Source organism: Molothrus aeneus, chromosome 10, assembly GCF_037042795.1.
Source record: "Molothrus aeneus isolate 106 chromosome 10, BPBGC_Maene_1.0, whole genome shotgun sequence".
Lineage (NCBI taxonomy): Eukaryota > Metazoa > Chordata > Aves > Passeriformes > Icteridae > Molothrus > Molothrus aeneus.
Genome location: NC_089655.1, coordinates 13,480,133 through 13,494,961, shown reverse-complemented (window position 1 = coordinate 13,494,961; position 14,829 = coordinate 13,480,133). Strand labels below are relative to the sequence as shown.

General features: G+C 38.0%; 1 protein-coding gene across 3 annotated transcripts in view; it reads right to left on the bottom strand.

Annotated features, from left to right (window-relative positions):
- Positions 1–46: 46 nt before the first annotated feature.
- The window catches only part of ACAP2 (ArfGAP with coiled-coil, ankyrin repeat and PH domains 2), a 63,093-nt gene continuing 48,310 nt past the window's right edge, over positions 47–14,829 (bottom strand). For 2 of the 3 annotated variants that reach the window (XM_066556334.1, XM_066556335.1), the window contains 10 exons: positions 14,385–14,593; positions 14,099–14,168; positions 12,793–12,887; positions 11,322–11,506; positions 10,405–10,497; positions 9,019–9,206; positions 8,582–8,691; positions 8,091–8,201; positions 7,795–7,856; positions 47–3,866 (listed from right to left, as the gene is read on the bottom strand). In XM_066556334.1, coding sequence (XP_066412431.1) covers positions 3,763–3,866; positions 7,795–7,856; positions 8,091–8,201; positions 8,582–8,691; positions 9,019–9,206; positions 10,405–10,497; positions 11,322–11,506; positions 12,793–12,887; positions 14,099–14,168; positions 14,385–14,593 — 1,227 coding nt within the window. In that variant the 3' untranslated portion in view covers positions 47–3,762. Of the gene's footprint in view, positions 3,867–7,794; positions 7,857–8,090; positions 8,202–8,581; positions 8,692–9,018; positions 9,207–10,404; positions 10,498–10,880; positions 10,986–11,321; positions 11,507–12,792; positions 12,888–14,098; positions 14,169–14,384; positions 14,594–14,829 lie in introns of all 3 variants that reach the window. The other variant, XM_066556333.1, reaches the window with a different exon arrangement.

Genomic DNA, 14,829 nt, shown 5'->3' with positions numbered 1-14,829 from the left:
GGCGGGGACACCGCGCCGGGCGCGGACAATGACACACCACACACGCTACAGTCAAGTTTTAGATACAAACTCTACGGCCGTACATAACGCGAAAGAAGGGCGGAGTATACAGTCTGTACAATTACAGCTTAAGGGGGAAAAGGGGTTTTTTACATTTTACTGCTGGAATGCTTAAAAAACACCGAGTACAGAGGAACGCGCAGAGGGGAAAAAAAAATTTCATTACTTCGGAGAAAGTAACGTCTCTGCTTGAGGAAACGAGGATTTCATGGCGATTTCTGTCAAAACATGGAAAACTTAGGCTCCTAACAGAAAAGCGAGTGGAATTTTTCCTCCTCTGTCATCTCCTTCCATGGGAAGAGAAACAAGAAAATACCGTATGCAGAAAGATAAAGCAAGCATATGAAAGGGTATATACCAAAGTGGTACACTCATCCTTTTCCCCAGTAGTGCCTCTCCAGAGTTGTCCCTGTTTTAAAACTGTGCCTTTGTGTAAGCACAGGAGCAAGGCGTGTTGGCTGTCGGAATGCAAAAGCCATAAACTTGGGAAAAAGTGTCCATAATGAATGGGGCAGAGATTGTAGCCTGAAAAATTGATTCTCAAAATACTTTATGTATTGAAGAATCAGAATGATCAGCTAAGTCCTTTTGACATGGTAAAAATATCACGTCCTTTGTACTTACATATTATTATTTGCAGTTTCATCAAAGGGTTGTTTCACAGTCACTGTGTTATTTGAGATTCTCAAGATGAAGCAGCAGAGGTAACATCCACAATTTAAAACAGATGGCTGCAGAGAAGCACCAAAGTCCTGGAAACATGACATCAACCCTCTGCTTGTTCTAGTTCTCACCTTTTTAGTTTAGTGCTACAAAGTTTATGCTCTATCCAGGAGACCTAGTAATTTGGACAACACGTGTACTAATGTCATAATGCAAAACAGGAGAAACTTCCTCTTGTACAGGGATTTGCTGACAGCAGTTGGAAGGTCTGGTTGCATTTTCTAAAACTATTTTAGCTCAGTATACAAATAGGTAAAATATAAAACCCCACAGAGTGAAAAATGCAGTATTAATACAGGATCCTTTAGCACTGTAACATTAGAAGCCACGAATGGTACAATCCAAAATCTCCAAAATCAGTGGAAAGACTGCCACTGATATCAGTGATTTCCTGGATCAGGTCCTAATGGGCAGAGAGGCTGAAGTCCACAATGTACTAATGAGCACCTGGAACACGCATCCATCCGATTGCAATGTGGGCTGTTTGTGAAAGCAAAGAAATACCTCTACAATCCAAATTCACCTTCACTCAAAGCCTGTGAACAAATTCCAACTGTCTAACACAGGCAGTGGCATAATTCAATATGATCATTTAGAAATTTAAGTTTATATGCACCTGAAAAAGGCTTTAACTGAGTGCAGTTTATAATGGACATCCTATCATACCCAAAAGGACAGGGGAACAAGGCTGGGGATCACAGGTGACACACCTACTCCCTAATCCATTGAAACTCCAGAGCTCCTGACAAGTCACACCACCTGTCAGTCAGGTGGGGTTCATCCTTTAGCACAGACAGACTGACACTGCTTCCCAGACAGATGAGAGTCAGCAACACAACACATGGATGTGTAGAGCTACAGGAAACAACTTCTAAGTCAAGAGAAATCATCCTGCAGAATTTGTCACGGAGATTTTGTGGCCAGGGAGGAAATCACCAGTGTAGATTTGAAATAAATCTCTCAGACATGTTCTCCAGCAGCCTGGACTGAGACAGCAATTATGCCACTAAGCTTTAGGCAGCTTTACATTCCAGCCAATCCCACTACACACTGCCTGCCAGCCAGGCTGGGAAAGACAAATATCTAAAAAAACCTATGTCTAAGGTGTATATTATGCAGTCATATCTTACATTGTCCCATCTGTACACCAGGAATCTTACTTTCTCTAAGATCTACTAAAACACCCATTTGCTGGTAAATACTGCTGATTAGGAAGTATATTATCATTTCATAGTCAGCTATTTATAAACCAACTTACTAAAAATTACTGCTTACAGGTGATATCCTTAAGTTTCTTATTATTCAGACTAAATGTGCACTTCAAATGGGCAGAATCTGCTTTTCCTACCATAATTGGACCACATACAAAGCAAGAACTGTCTTGTAAGATTATTCTGCCTGGAAATAAATTCCACTGGACAATTCTACAACACTACTAATTTTGTAGCAATAATAATATGCAGATTATTACACATTGGATGCAGAATTATAAATGTTTGAAATACTTTCTTACATGCCAGAAAGTTTAACTTTACCATAGTTTACAGATTTCAATTTGTTTTATCCCAGTTTTGCTTATCTTTCCATGGAGAAAAGCCAATTCATTTCCTAAATACACTTAAACAGCAGGTTAACAATGCCACAGTTATTAGGATTACTGAAAACTCACATTGATACTATGTCACCTAAAAACTCTGTTTAAGCTCTCTCCATAGGGTAGACAAATAGAGGATAAAGAATTGCATCTGCTGGTTTGAGGTTTAGGAGGATTATTATCTAGGTATAAATATCCTGATATATAAGCATATATCTTGAGACAGCATTTATACATGCACAAGGGCAGAGTGGGGCTCACTACTGCATTAAGCAAATGGTCTTGCTGCCCTCACAACCCAGTTGCAGACTGTGCTCATTCATTACTTGACAGAAATATCCACTGAAATTCTAGTTTTTCCTGTGCTCATCTTAGTTTAGACAACACATAAACATACACATCATTGCAAATCATACAAGGGCTACTGCTTCCTGATAGAAGGGATTGATTGTCCTAAACTTCGAGCGGCTGCAAGACATGAGACTTTTATACTGAGCTTAGGGCTTGTACTGAGAACAGCAAAAAGGAGAAACAGCCTTTGTACAACTATTCTACACAAACTTTGTTGGCTCAATATTGACGTTCATGTCTCAAATTTCAAGTTTTCACGTCAAAATACTACAAACAAACCCCACATCATGTCCAAAAGGGTTAAGTTTATTTTTCATGAAAGGTTCCACATGCTCATTTAGAAGGATACTTGCTGCACTGAAAGTTTAATTTAAGAGGAAAAGAAGAAAAAGGAAAATGGACTGCTCTTAGGAATTTGGTCCCCAGGATATATCCCTTTGTGACTGACCTGCAGTCACCAGCATAAAGGCCAGCCTGGTGCTAGAGCTTCCACTGGGAGAGAGCTTGCAGAAGAGCAGGAGCTGTCACATCTGTGAAGAACAGCCTACCTCTAACCAGAGTCACTGCAGGAACAAGAGAATCTGTTGAGCTGCAGTCCCACAAATGGAAGGACAACTCAGTAAATCATTGCCCAAATTCCCTTCCAAACAGTCCCAGAAAATGCAACCCAGACCTTCTGCCAGAGGCACATTGTTTATGGCGACAGGGGGACAGATGCCCTGATGGCCCTGGGCAGCAGAGCTGCTGTGAGCACCCTGCAGCTCTGTCACCCCCGAGCTGCCAACGCTGGCCATGAACAGGGGCTGCTTTACACTCAGCCAGCAGGGACTCAGGGGCTTGAAACATCTTCAGCTGCTGAGGTATATGTACTGGAGAACATAAACCAACTCATACACTTCCCCAGCTACCACAATCTAAAGCTATATTGGAGTGGTCATTTTATCCAAACTATCTAACAAAATGCATACAATTCATTCTGTTAAAGTAAAAAAAGACTTGCACTATAAGCTTCAGGTTCTTTTCCTTCTTGACACTTAAGACTTCTGGGAATCTGACTGCTGGAAGCGGTTTAACTTCTCTGGATTATTTGATGCCATTTGAGAAAAGTCACGAAAAATGTCCTGATAAATTTCATCTCCTAGGTGGAAAAGAAAAGAGAAACAGTTTTAAACATTTGTAATAGTCAACATCACCACCATTGCACAAATGCCCTACTGTGCTATCAATTACTGTGTAACACTTAATTAATGTATGAATACTGCTTCTAGATGGAGTGATGCTGATGTGAACTCTGGGGGACTGATAGCTTGCATGCATGTTCTGTAGAAGCAAATTAAACAAAGCCAAACTATACCTGAAATAGTACCTCACAGGCAGCCACACAGAGGAAAGTTCAGAGTTAGAAAGGAAAAGTTAAAGCACTTTAAAGCAACTTAAAAAGAAAAAAATATTTATTAGCTGTTAAAGAATAAAATCCTTGTTTTTGCAAGGAACTGCTAACCAAGATTCTTTACAGAAAAAAAGAATTATGGCATAAATAAAGATTTACTTGGAACAGAGATCAGAATTCTTACAGCCAAACAGAATTCTCCATGAAAGAAACAATCAGCAAACAATAATATATATATTAAAAAAAGCAATCTTAAGTAGATAAATTATTGTTCATAAATTACTTTTGTCTATTACTTCAGCAAAAATAAAATTTCTACATTCAGTTCATCTACATCTTTCATTACATTTTTCAGTTTGATCTATAGAACAATTGATACTTCCCCTAAAAATCTTTTTTTTTTTTTTACATCTTCACCCTTTGTGCTTAAATGCAACCCTACTACTACAATGTATTCCAAAATGTGTTCCTCCCCCTCCCTGTCTACACAGGAAAACACATTCAGGAGTGATTACTTCTTGAGTCATTGCCAAGTCATTCTTTTGCCACATTAAAATGGACAATTTTCATTCATTTTCACATTCTTTCATCTATTGGAGCATTTTGGGCCTTGAGCTCAAGTTCTGGTTTAAAACACTAACCATACCCTTTCATCTTCAAAAGGAATTTAATGCATCAAACATTGGGTTGGGTCTGGAGCTATGTAGCCATCCAAATTTTAGAGTCTTCCCAACACAGGACACAAGATCCCAGCACTACTGTTTCTTGCTGACAGCTTGATTAATAGCATGACAAAGAAATCAACCCAAAATCTCTCTCATCGTGTACATCAAATATAAACTTTTTTTCCCTAACATGATGTGGAAGAAAAGAATGTTTTTGTGCTTAAAAGTTTGCACTACTGGGAAAAGTTACATTGTTTTTTTTTTTTTCAATTTTTTAATGCACATTTGCAATGTTAAAGCTATCATTCTTTTGGAGATGAGACTCCATTCTTTTAAAAACACTTTCACAAATAATAACTGACCTTCCAGAAATATTTAACAGGCCAGTAACACAATTCTTCCCAGACTTTAAAAGATGAATACATTCAATACTGCTCTACTAGGAAAAGTCAGTTCTAGAGAAATTCCCTTTTGGTTTTCAGATTTAATTTCAAGTATGGTGTCCCTGCCCATGGCAGGGGGGCTGGAACTAGATGATCTTTAAGGTCCCTTCCAACCCAAACCGTTCAGTGATTCTGTGTTCTAGAGATGAAGCAGGCACAGGACAAGTTTTATTGTAACAGCTTGTGAGAACTTCTTGCTCTGAGAGACCAGCACAGAATGGAGTTGTAACATTCACCAAAAGAATAGCTATGAAGGGCAAAAGCAGAATTAGGCTTCTGTGATAAAAGCAATTATGCTTTTAATACAGAAGTGGGTTCCACTGGTGAACGAGAACTGCAGTTCAAGTTGCCACACTTGGTTCTTTCAGATTAACTTGAAAGAAGAAAAAGCTGTTTTTGAAAGATACATTGTGGCTCTGGCTTTGTCTCTATTACATAACAAAAATATTAGATACAAAAATAGACTAAAATAAAGTACCCCTTTAGTTTGTATGTTGCATTAATATGCTTAATACTGTAAACTTTATCATTATTTTAAAATTCTACTTTAAAATTGAATTCTGGAAGTTCCCTTTCCAAGCAATGTTTTCCCTAAAGTGCAGATTATATGTACAAAAATACTGTAACACTGCTTTACCATTTCACACCAGAGTAACTCAAAAGGCACACATCATACATTCAAGAAAAGGTAGGAAGAAAGAGTAGCAATGCTAATATCAAAGAGTTAGCAAGACGTACTGTAGCACCAGGAGATGAGCACTCAAGTATTATACAGAAACAGCACTACTGTGCATATGGCTTCTACCACCAGAAATAACTTCTTAAAGCTGGTTGCAGCTAGTTCCCATTCCAGGAATGCTTTGGAAGACCAACTGTACCTTGCAAAGCAATATATTCATTCTCTCATTAGCTCAAACCAGCCATATACATTTAAATTATAAATTTTGATGCCATTAGCTACATGAGCAATTGTTTATCAGCTGCATTGCTAGAGCTGAGAAGTAGGCAGCTGGCTTCACTCTGGTGACAGCAAACTCATACAATGATATTTACCCTCACACAGCTACCAGCAAATATACAATTGTCTTGAAAATCCCTATTTTCTTCTAGAATCATAATTTTGGAACACTGTAGTTCTAAAGTAAGGGCAGTGCAGATAATTTAACATGTATAAGGAGTGAGAAAGACCTGCATCCCTTAAAACTACAGAAAGCTGTGACACCTTATGACAGCAGACAGGTTCTGTGCTTACACTGACACAGCCCTTCTGTAGCAGACAAAAACATTCAAAACACTCAAATATTGAATCCAACTTTTAAAAGAAACTGCACCAAGTACCAGAGTGAAGGGGGCAGAGCTGTGCTATCCAAAGGCACAGTAAGTTCTCTGGCTGGGACTCTGCTCCAGCTTGTGGCATTAATTTCAGAAGTTATTCTAATGAAAGCCTCCCCTTGATTTTGGGCAAGCTCTGCCTGTTGTGGCCAATCTACTCTTCACTGTCAATCTCACCTTAGCAGCTGTAAAGTGTCTGGATCAGATTGCATCAGCTGCAGTCTCTAGATTCTACTGCTCCAATTTGGTAACACCCCCCCTGCCCAATTCCTCAGTGGAAAACACATAAGGGCTTTATAGGAGTCAACTGAGAGTACTCAGCACTCAACCTGAAAAATAAGGTTCACCTTTCACTTCTGCCAGGAACAGCAGGGTGTTTTAGCTGTCTAACTTCATAATCAAGTGTGCCTTCATTATTGGTACTTGCATGATATTAAATTACCTTCCTATGGAAGCAAATATCACATCAGAACACGGTGTAAATTAGGTCTGAGTGCCTGAGAATAAAGTTGTACATATGCATTAAATATAATTTGTTACTTTCCTGCTGGAGTTGGCTCAAGTATCTGCCAGCTTCTATTTGTTTTTTAACCAAACAGAAAGAAACTCTGCATACAAAAATACATACTTAAGAATGACTGCTTTGTTTCTTTTTAGTATCTTAACAAATAAAAATATTTTAAAATAAAATTTAAGGAAATAATATTTTCCTATTTTTGTCTGGAGGCAGTTTGAAATATTTGATGTACATTTTTTACATTGGTGTGCAAGGGTTTTCGTTTTTTTCTTAAAAAAAGAAAAAGTGGACCATTCCACAGGAAGGAGAATGGTGTCCTGGAATAAGATGAACTCTTCAACAGTCTCTAAGCAAGCTGAGTCAGAAAGCTGCTACTAAATAATGTCAGGTAAATCCTAACATGACACAAATGTCAATGGAACAGCAATAGGAGAAAACTGTGGACAACTACCAGCAAAATAGGGTGGTCATGGCTGTAGTATATACACTGCTATAATGATGATCTTTAAACAGTCTCCTTTTAGGTTCCCTAAGCACTCTGACAAAGTCACACCACTGAATTTCAATGAAGCTTTAGAATGTGTTCGTTTATAAAAAACACTATTGTATGAAGCAATCTTAAATTTCCCTCAGACACTAAGAATCTAATTGTAAACTGATAAATTCCTGTATACACTTCTTATACTGCATTTCAGTGTGGTTATTAGAGGAGTATTGACCTGGCTGCCCATAGAGTCCTTCTGATTCACGCATTTCTTCATTCATCCTTGCTAAACGCAACCTGCCATGCAGAAAACAAAAGGAAAAATGTCATCTTTAAAGCACAAAAAACTATAATGCAAGACCTCTCCTGAATCTCACATCAAAGATGTCATCTATAGATAGAGTATTTTGATTTTTCTTTTGTTCCCCCCTGTTTTTATGTACAGGAATTTTGACATTTATTTTATTTTTAACTTGAAACAGAATAGCAAAATTGAAGTTATCTAGTCAGAAAACAGAATGTACAACTTACAGCGTTACAATATCTGCATTTGCAGCTTCCACTGCTATACTCAATGGATCTTTCCCATCTTCATCAGTGGCATGCTGGTTTGCTCCTCGTTTTAGGAATAAACACACTTGTCTGGTTAGAAAAAAAAAACATTGAAGAATACTTTTGACAATATTGGAAAAAAGCTAATAAAGTGAGGCTAGATACAATGTATTTAGCTTAAATCATCAAAAGTCTCATATATATCAAAATAGTGCAGTTCATCTAGAACATGTTAACAGACTAGTAAGCAAACCATTTATTTAATCCACATTAGAAAACACATTTGTTTTGCTAGTGGATGAGACTGCTAAATCAAAATACTATTTCCTCTCTCACAACCAGAGCTTAAGAAAAACTCTTATCATCTGAAACAGTATTAAAATATCAGAATATCTGGGGCAATGAAGAAGCTTCCCAGGAACAACTAGAGTAAAGGATGGCCATGTACAAATTGTGGGGCGGTGAGTTACCCAGTGTGTCCTAGAACTGTGGCATGGTGCAGGGGCCCCCTTCCCTTCATGTCTCGGATGTTCACGTTGGCCCCATTCTGCAGCAAAAATTCACAAGTAACCAATGAACCCTACAGAATGAAAACAAAGAAACAACTCAGCACCAGATCTCTACAATCAAACCAAACCTCTCCTGCCTTCCCACCACTGAGCCACCCAGCAAAGGAAACTAAAGGGAGTTGCTTCCAACTTTAAACACTACTAGACACAGAATTCCAAACAAAGCATTAACAGGAAAAAATATTTCAGAAACAACTCTGAAAGAACACTGTAAGCATAACTTCAACATCATATTATCATTCCTTAGGGAAGCAAGCAGCTCAAAAGGAACAGTGACACAGAAATATCATTATTTCCCTTGCTCTCCTCCCCCATCAGCAGTGCTGTATATCACATACCCCTCGCACTGCCTGAATGAGTGGTGTTGCTTTGTTTTCTTCCATGTTGACCCAGTTTACTTCAGCTCCATGAGCCAATGCTTCTGCCATGTGAGGAAGATTTTTCTCAAAGGCAGCTTGATACAACTGCAATCCTGGACTATGCTGCTTGGAGTCACAAAACACTGGAGACTCTTGCTTGTCTCCTTCTGAAAAGAAAAAGAATTGCTTACCTAATTCCTGTTTTAACAAGGTACCTCTTGGAATTCTGATCAAAACATAATTTCTCTGGCAATAGGTAGCTCAGCTTTTGCAGAATGCTATGTATTGTTGCCCCATTCTGCCAGGGGAACTCACAGATGCCTTTAGCTCCAGTATTCAGGCACAGTCTCTTCACAGAACTACTACTGCACAGAAAACATTCTCTCCACATTACTGGCACATGTGTATATACTTCAATCTACATATTCCATGTAATTTCTAAGAAATTGTTTAAGGTCTGGAGTGTGCTTCACTGTAAACTGCAAGATATGAATAAAACTCATTTTCTGCAAAGATGTAGTCATACAAATATATCTGAAACACCTGAGTATGAGGCTGATACTGTTCTGACCTAATTTTTGTTAACAGATACCATTGTCATTTACCAACTACTTGCTGTGGCTATAATCTTTTGGACTAAAGCACAGTCTTTCTCTTCATCTCAGTAATGGTTATATGGAGTAAAATCTGGGAGATAAAGATGTTGCTACATAAAAACTTCTGTGAGTTACAGCATCATAAATATTTCTACAATATAATCAAAAAGGATCCAAGCCACATGCTGCCTGCAATAACATCTGTGAACTACTGGATTTAAAACATACCTTAAAAGAGTGCTTTCATGTAGAAGAATAGGTCTGCTTTATAAAGAAATGTTTTGGAAATTTTGAGAAGCCATACTCAATATATCTGTCAGAACAGCATGCTAAAATCAGCAAATAATTTCATTCACCAACTTACAGAACTTCTGAGTTGAAGGAATGATGTTTAAAGACTTGGTCAATTCCACAAAAATAAGAAACAGAAAAATTAAGCAAGAATGCACAAATAACACATAAAACCCTACTGTCTGTGACTCAAGAGGAATTCTATCTCTGGATTTATTTATTTATAAAAGAATCATGCATTTGGGATCAGCCTCATCTGAATGGAAATAAACATAGTTCTTTGAACTCAAGGAGGATTAAATGTCATTTTTGGTAGCAGGACCAAAAGAAAGATCGCTCAGGCAAATTTTACCCTTACCAAAAGCATTTCAACCAGGAGAGCAGACATGAATTGTCTCACCAACACTGATCATTTTTAGAAAAAGAAACTGCTGCCAAGTGATTAAATTTTCATCTTACAGTGCAAAACCTAACACACCTGGTTCATACAAACTGTTGGCTGATATAGTAGAGGCAAGGTGTTCTCTGCTGTCATCAGTGCTTGGCTGGATCCCACTGTCACTGCTTCGGACTGTTTTGGGGAGAAACTGCAATTACTATGCAGAGCTGAAGCTACCTGCTCCTCACAGATACCATGATAATAAAGCAAGCTCTTATACTTGGTCCTGAACATAATTTTAAAAAAATGGCTTGTTCTTGTTCAATATTCTTAATGCATCCACAGAAAAATACGAAGTCACATTTTGTAACCATAACATTTACAATAATAATAAAAAATGTCAAAGATAACTAGAAATGAAAAAAAATCAGGATAAGTAAAAAAGCTTAAATTATTTCATGAAAATACTAAGCAATGCAGCAGCCTGGAGACAACAGATTGAAGCAGGGAGATGGCCACAACACATAATGGATCCCTAGTGCAAACAGTGAACACGCCACAGCTGTAGTACTTACTACTACGGAGTTTTGAAGAGGTATCAAAGTAGGAGAAGAGTGAATCAAGCTCATCAGGACAGAACAGAGACTCCCGCCTCGCCTCGTCGCTACTTACAGCAACCGCTGGGACATGCAGGTTAGCAAAGCACAAAGCAGGCAGTAAGGAAGGGACAGGGCAGGAGAGAACGTTATTGGAAAAACCAAGAGGATGAAAACACCGAGGAGAGAAGGTGGTTAATATGACTCTGAGTTATAAGCATCCCCATTCCAAATCTTTCCCCATGTAAAAGAGCACATGTCTGAAGAAGTCTTTTCTTCCCTACACTCTACACTAGGCTACAACCCATTTAAAAAACAGATTCCATAGTCTCTGCATGAGGCAGAAGTCAATTAATATAAAAATATGTCACCTTAAAAAGAATATGGGTAATACAGCTAAGGAGAGAAGTGTGTAAATACCTTTGTGGGATGCTGCACCTTGTTCCCCTGCCAAAAGGGATTTTTCAGGGCCACTGTGCCTTTTCTCTTCCTGACTTGGAGGCAAAACTTTTGTTCCAGGCTCTGGCAGAGGTACTGATGCAGCTTGCTTCTCTACAAACTTTCTTTCCACATATTTTGCTCTGATGTATGCCTCCTTCTCCTGCCTGTCATATACAAAAGTCCTGGAGTTAGTAAGCTAACATTTTAGTATTTTCATGTATTAAAAGAATATCTACTTTGTACTAAAGTCAGTAACCAAAACTGTAGCTTGGCATTGCACATAAGACACACCTATAGCACATTGTCAGAAAGATGCAAAGCACACTGTCACTTTCTGGATTCATGATTAAATTTTGCATAAGGCTCAAAAGAAAGTAATTTTGTTAAGTTCACAAACATGTATTTACTTTCAGACAGAGACTTTGGAAAGTGGTATGTGGACGAAATAAGCATTAGTTACTCTATGTTACCTCTATTAAAGCTTTATACAAGTTTTCATTGTTAATAACCTACTAATAAACATTTATTTAGTTTCTTACATAAATATAAATTGCAGCATCTGTTACAGGAACATTAAGATTACACAAGGAAACAATAACAAACCCTAGGTAGGCACAGCCATCACTTCCATATCATATACTGAAGTATTTTTCCTTGTAACCTGAGGTTATCAGCTTAAAACAACAGTAGTTGTGTCAAACTGATAAAAGGGGCTGTAATTATTGCTTTAGAACTGCTGAAAAGCAGTTACTCCTAGAAGGAATATCTAGCAAATCTCCTACTTTGTTTATATTATCATCACTGTCTCCAAGTGGCCAACACTTCACAAAATGCAGTTTTCTATACTATAAAACTACTGGGCAGCAAGCAGCACAGAACAGGAAAGGTAGTAAAAAAGCAAGTTTTAAGAGCCTATACAGCAGCACAAAGCATTGGGAATCTACCTTCAAACACAGATTAGCACCAGAGAAATAGAAGATAGCAGTACAATGATTTGAAGGCTGCTGTAAAGCAGCAGAGCTCATGTACAATGTAGGTAGGAAGATGAGAACATTCTGAGGAACAGGGAACAAAAGTCAAATGGAAGAACAAAGTCACTGTAAACAAAAGGAAGAGCCACAGGCTCCTTCCAGGAGCACTCACACACCAAGTACAGCTGGCTGAGCTGGTACCCAGCACAGAGGAAACAAAATCCACATGTCCACAGTGATGCTCTAGAGCTGTCATCAAAAGGAGGGAGTGAGATCACAAAAAGAACAAATGAACAGCAGAAGCACAAGGGACCAACAGAAGGAATGCCCAATAAACAGAGAGAGTGAGAAAAGGGAGAGATACAGGGAAATGAGTATACTAAAGGAGTGTAACAGTTAAGTGGCAGCAGCTTTTACAGGGGGAGGCTAAGGGAAGCAACAATAAAAGGAAGCAACAGGCACTGCTGGTAAAATACTACCTTTGACTTCCAGATTGTGGCTTCTTTACTCCCACTTTTTCCAACTTCGCTTCATATATTCTATTTATAACATCATTTCCCAATTCACACATAAGCTATAAAGCAAAATGGAAAAAACTCAAATATAGTTGCAAAAAGCTTTATCTACCTATTCAGTTGTTTTTAACCTCACTCAGCCTATACTTACAACTTAGTAAATATAAAGTACAGTAACAGAAATAAGCATGGATTTATATGATAATAAAGAAACAATCAGTGAATAGAGAGACCAAATTCTGAGTAAGGTAAGAAAAAAATCTAGTCACTCTTTAAGTGCCTGAAAAAACAACCACCAGAATGACACCTGCAGGCCTCATTACCAAAGGTGTTTTTCCACCAGCTTTGACAGGAGCTGTTCTTAGCCCATCAGCAAGAGACAATTCAATCAACTGTATTCCACCTTACCCAATGGGCATAATCTGATATAATACTATAGAAAAGGAACAAACACAAAAGCCTACTTACAGGAGAATTTAACCCTATTGATTGCAATGAACAGATTTCTTGTTTCTAATACCAGGTAGAATATTTAGTTCTGATATTTACATGAATAATACAAGAGGTACAGCTTTTTTTTTTTTTTTTTGAGTGGGCATGGGGCTTGGTTGGTTGTTTTATCAGCATGAACACATTGATAAAAAATTATTTAACCACAAAGCACATTGTCTTTTGTTTGTTCAGAATAGAGAAGCAATTCCTAAGTGCCAGAACATCACAGCTAGAAACAAATGTTTGCATGAGTTATCCAGTTGCACACATGCATCCATGCATGAATTCCTATTTCAGGATTTCAGTGTCACATGACTTTTATAACCATGGCTCCAGCTAGAAATTTGGCACACAAGAGCAGTTGCATGAGTACTCTCCTATAGGCCAGAAGCATCTCACTGTTAATAGCTGACATTCAAATTTTTGAGTATGATCATTCTTTAGGCTGATGTATCACTTCCAAAAGACATTATTGGTTTGTAAACAGATTTGCCTTTTTATATGTTGAAAGTATCAGATGAAACTTGCTACTCAAAGTGCACTCGGGAAGCTGAAGGTGTTGTAAGCTGTTTTGAATTGCAAGTTTGTAGAACAAATTACTATGGAGTATAAGAAAGTATGAATTAAAATAAACCAACACACAAGTACAAACATTTTCTGCTCAAAACTGCAAGACACACTGGGTACAAATGTGTTTCCTGCATTGAACTTTCTAATGCAGAGGCTTTAGAACAACAATCTAAGTACCAAATAGAAACCTGTTTCAAAAATACTGTACCTTTAGGAGTTCAGGTTCCCATGAATCCAACGTTAAAGATCTTACTTTTGAAAAGTGGACTCCCAAGCTCCTAAACAACATGGGAAAAAACATTAACCTGTAACTACATGTTATATCTTACCTCAGACAGATTTACCATTAATGTATGTAAATAAAGCAGTACCTTAATTCTATTTACAAACAAGGGTCTCTAATTTTCTTTCAATATACCTTTGAAGAGGCAAACACCACCCTTGCTAATTAAGCCAATGCACAAATGAAATGGAGCTGTGAGGAGCTCCCCAACCTGTGTATCCCAGAGCACTCGATGCACAGTGTGATTCCCAGGTTGATACTGGCCCAGCGAGGATCTGCCAAACCACAGTCACAGCAGGCAGCATTGCCAGCAATGCACTGCACTCTCTGCAGAGCACTCTCTCCTTTCAACAGCTTCTCTTTGGTCTCACTCCCAGATTCTAGGCTCCCAGTAGAAGGGGATGATTTCTTTTCCTGTTTCTAAAAGAGAAAAGACAAACAAACCAATTAAGAGACATGCTAAACTAAAGAAATTAAAGTCCCACAGATATTGACTGTACACTAAAATCCAAGAAAAGTCTCTGCTATCAAGGCCAAAGAAAGCCACAGAATAAAAAAAGTTTAGCTTTTTAGAAGATATATAAAACTGAATATAAGAATATCCTATGATTTTTAATCACATTACAGAGAAATCTCAAAAAAAACATACAGACCAC